Source organism: Lipotes vexillifer, unplaced genomic scaffold (genome assembly GCF_000442215.2).
Source record: "Lipotes vexillifer unplaced genomic scaffold, Lipotes_vexillifer_v1.1 scaffold230, whole genome shotgun sequence".
Classification (NCBI taxonomy): Eukaryota; Metazoa; Chordata; class Mammalia; order Artiodactyla; family Lipotidae; genus Lipotes; species Lipotes vexillifer.
The window spans coordinates 2,697,282-2,700,422 of record NW_006775143.1 but is presented as its reverse complement, the minus strand read 5'-3'; the positions used below and the strand labels follow the sequence as shown (position 1 = coordinate 2,700,422).

Below are 3,141 nucleotides of genomic sequence, written 5' to 3'. Positions count from 1 at the left end.
GGGAGCGGGCAAGGAAAGGGGAGGAGCAGGAATGGCTGAAAAAAGCAGGAAAACACTGGGAGTATTTGAGGAGCCAGTAAATAAAGCCACCGCGAGTGGGGACGAAGGGAACCAGGTGAGGTCTGAGAAATGTGTGGAGATCATGCAAGGCCTTGAACTCTTGCTAAGGACTTACTTTGTGTCTTATTGCGAGAGAGAGAATCTGTTGCATGTTTGCCTGTGTGAGGCGCAGCAGGAAGCACGAGACATAGACCAGATGTGAAGCCGTCCCTAACGAATCGAGGAGCCCAATGGGAAAGAGTTAGTTGCAGAGAAAACTAACTGTGCGGAAGACATGAGCGGTAACTGGGTCATCTTAATGTTAGCATGGGCAGGAGGACGGGTTTTTGCCTCTTTCATCTTTGCTCACAACCATAGGAAATACATTTTTTTTAATCATTTAAAAAATGATCTACCTTTTGTAGACACAGAAACTCAGGGTGATGGCGGTGCAGGGGTTTTTCCCCAAAGTTGTTCAGCGAGTATGACGCAAATGAGGATGCTAATCCAGGCCTCTCGGCTCACATGGTGGTGGTCTCCGCACTGGACCTCAGCTGTGAGATTTGGACGTGGCTCTGCCCTCGGTTTCCCCACGCGGACTAGAGGGTTTTCTCTAGGTCTCTTCCAATTCTAACATTCTCTGCCTCTCTTAGAGGTGAAGAAGTCTAGACCAGACGGTACCACCTCTGCAGAGGCATGTCCTGAACAGGGCACAGTGAGCAGTTGTAAGCAGCAAGGCAGGCTCTGCATGGAAGCACCTCCGGGGATACTCACAACGGCATCACGCACCCGTGAGCTTAAATTGAAAAGAGGAAACAAGTGCACTAGCCTGAGCACAGTGAGAGAGTCGGAGAGAGATGGAGAGGCAAACAGGCCTGCATTCGTATTCTGTGGCTTAGGCCCTGGGGTAACAAGAATGAACAAGGCTGACACAGTCCCCGTCCCGCTAAGTGAGGCGGCATGCGGCACGCACTGCCTGCTCGGGGTCTTTCATTGGTTAGTTCATTACCCCTTGCCACCACCTCTGGAGGTGTGTGCTTTCATCACTCCCATTTCATGACAGAGTTAACTGAAGCTCAGAGAAGTTGTCACATGCTCAAGGTCACACCTCAGTTAGTTAGGTGAGAGAGCTGGGGCTTATGCTTCAATCTTCCTGTTCATTCCTACATTTTAAATTGTTGAAAAGTTGCAGGGTGGAGAGAGGTTGGGAGGTAAAGAGGGAGGGTGGGCACAGGGGCAGAGAGAAAAAGAATTATAGAGAATGAGCCCACAGGCTAGACAAAGATGCTCTCCAGGCCTGTGTGAGCACTCGAGACCCTTCCCCGGGCAGGAGGCAAATGCGGTCATTAAATCCATCTGTGCAGATGGGGGACCCTCTGGGGGAAGTTATATGCAAAGGTCATGACGCAATGAGGTGAAATCCACTCACGTCAGCCCAGGCTGGGGCTCAAGCAGGGACAGCACTGTGCTCTTTGGAAAGACAGATCCTCCGCTGTGTGGGGAGGACATTCGCTCTACTGCGCTCTTTCTCACGGTTTCTAGAAAGGACAGCCAGCCCAAGGTCACACCGCGTGTGAAGGGATGGACTCGGAACTGAAACGTGGGCCTCTCGCTTTTTCTTTTTAAATTTCTTTAAATTTTTTTCTAACCTCCGTAATATGTACATATATCGAATTGTCATGTTGTATGCCTCTCGCTTTTTCCCACGCTGAAATCCGCTCCCGAGATCCTTCAACCAAATTTTCTGCAAAAGTCTCTCTGTGAAATGTTCCCCACCAGGATTTAAGCCCCCTAGAAGGTGGTCTGAGCTTGCTGACAAATGCTTTTGTTGTTTTCGTCATTGCCTCTCAAAATCAAAATTACCGATATATGCAGAGAGTTGTGTTTTCTTAAAGGACCTTGTCACATCCTTTATATCACTTGATCACCACAACAGCCCTATAAGTTAGATATTCCATTGTACAAGTCTGTTAACCAACTCTGGTGTAGTACGTTGCAATTTTTCACCCGTGATTTCATTCGGCCGTCAGAGTCCACGGTGCAAGGTCTGTCTCATTCTACTGACTCCACAGCTAGGAACCTGGGGCTCCGGGGGAGGTTGCTTGTCCTACTTTAAATACTAGATTTGTCACTTATTACTTTGGGCAAATGCCTGCCCCTTTCTCCGCCTCAGTTTCTCCTATAAAAGGGTGATTGTTTTAGTGTCTATCTATCTTACAGAGTTGTCAAAGGATTCAGTGTTTTCCTGTTCGGAAGGCATTTAGCACTTTGCCTGACCTGTAATAAATGCCCCTGAAAATGGGAAGTGCTATGATGATGACCATGGTGACCCTGATGAAAGTTATCACAGGGCTAGTAAGAAGCAGAGTCATGTCTTGAATCTGCTGCTCCCCAAGTCCAGTGATCTGCCCTCTGCCCTGCACTGCCTCTCTGGAATTTGCTGCTCCAGCCTCAACCACCTGGCTCACTTCTTCCCCCTTTCTCTCTGCAGGTCACCCCCTTCCCTATGTCTTGTGACCTACAGGGTGACTGTGCTTGTCGGGACCCCCAGGCCCAAGAACACAGCCGGAAAGACCTCCGAGGATACAGCCATGGCTAAGGAAGGACAAGGAGTTGTCAAAGAATTCCCAGTGCCAGGACCCGCATCCCTTTGGTATTGATTTCACAGTCAGCTGCTCAACGGAATGGCCTCTCCACACCAGGGATCCTTAGCACCCAACCGGTCTGCCTTTAATTTCACCCAGGAAGGACTCGTAGTGGGGGCACGTGAACCAAGTCTCGCCATGTTGAATGATGGAATGGAATCCCATCCCAGAGTCTTAGACGGATTGCATATACGGCGTGCAGTCCCTGAGCCTCCTAAAATTCTAACCGTTCGTCACACGACCACAGCAAGAAACATGTATCTAGGAGTTACGTATCTAGGAGTGCGCCCATCTGTGGTTAGTAGGCATGCCTGTGTACGCACCCATGCAAACATCCGCGTGAGGGCAGTTTTGGAGACTGAGCAGAGAGAGACTGGGGCAGACTCGGTCTTTCCTCTCCCAGGCTCCTAGCCGACACTGTCCTTGGGAGAAAGAGAGTTACAGAAACTGCCAAGAC

The 3,141-nt window shown here is 49.7% G+C and overlaps 1 protein-coding gene across 1 annotated transcript in view; it reads left to right on the top strand.

The window, feature by feature from the left end:
* Positions 1–2,784, top strand: part of PAPPA (pappalysin 1) — a gene marked incomplete at its 5' end in the record, with an annotated part of 257,734 nt that extends 254,950 nt beyond the window's left edge. Inside the window, 1 exon segment of the mRNA XM_007449800.1 lies at positions 2,531–2,784. Coding sequence (XP_007449862.1) covers positions 2,531–2,638 — 108 coding nt within the window.
* Between the last annotated feature and the right edge of the window lie 357 nt (positions 2,785–3,141).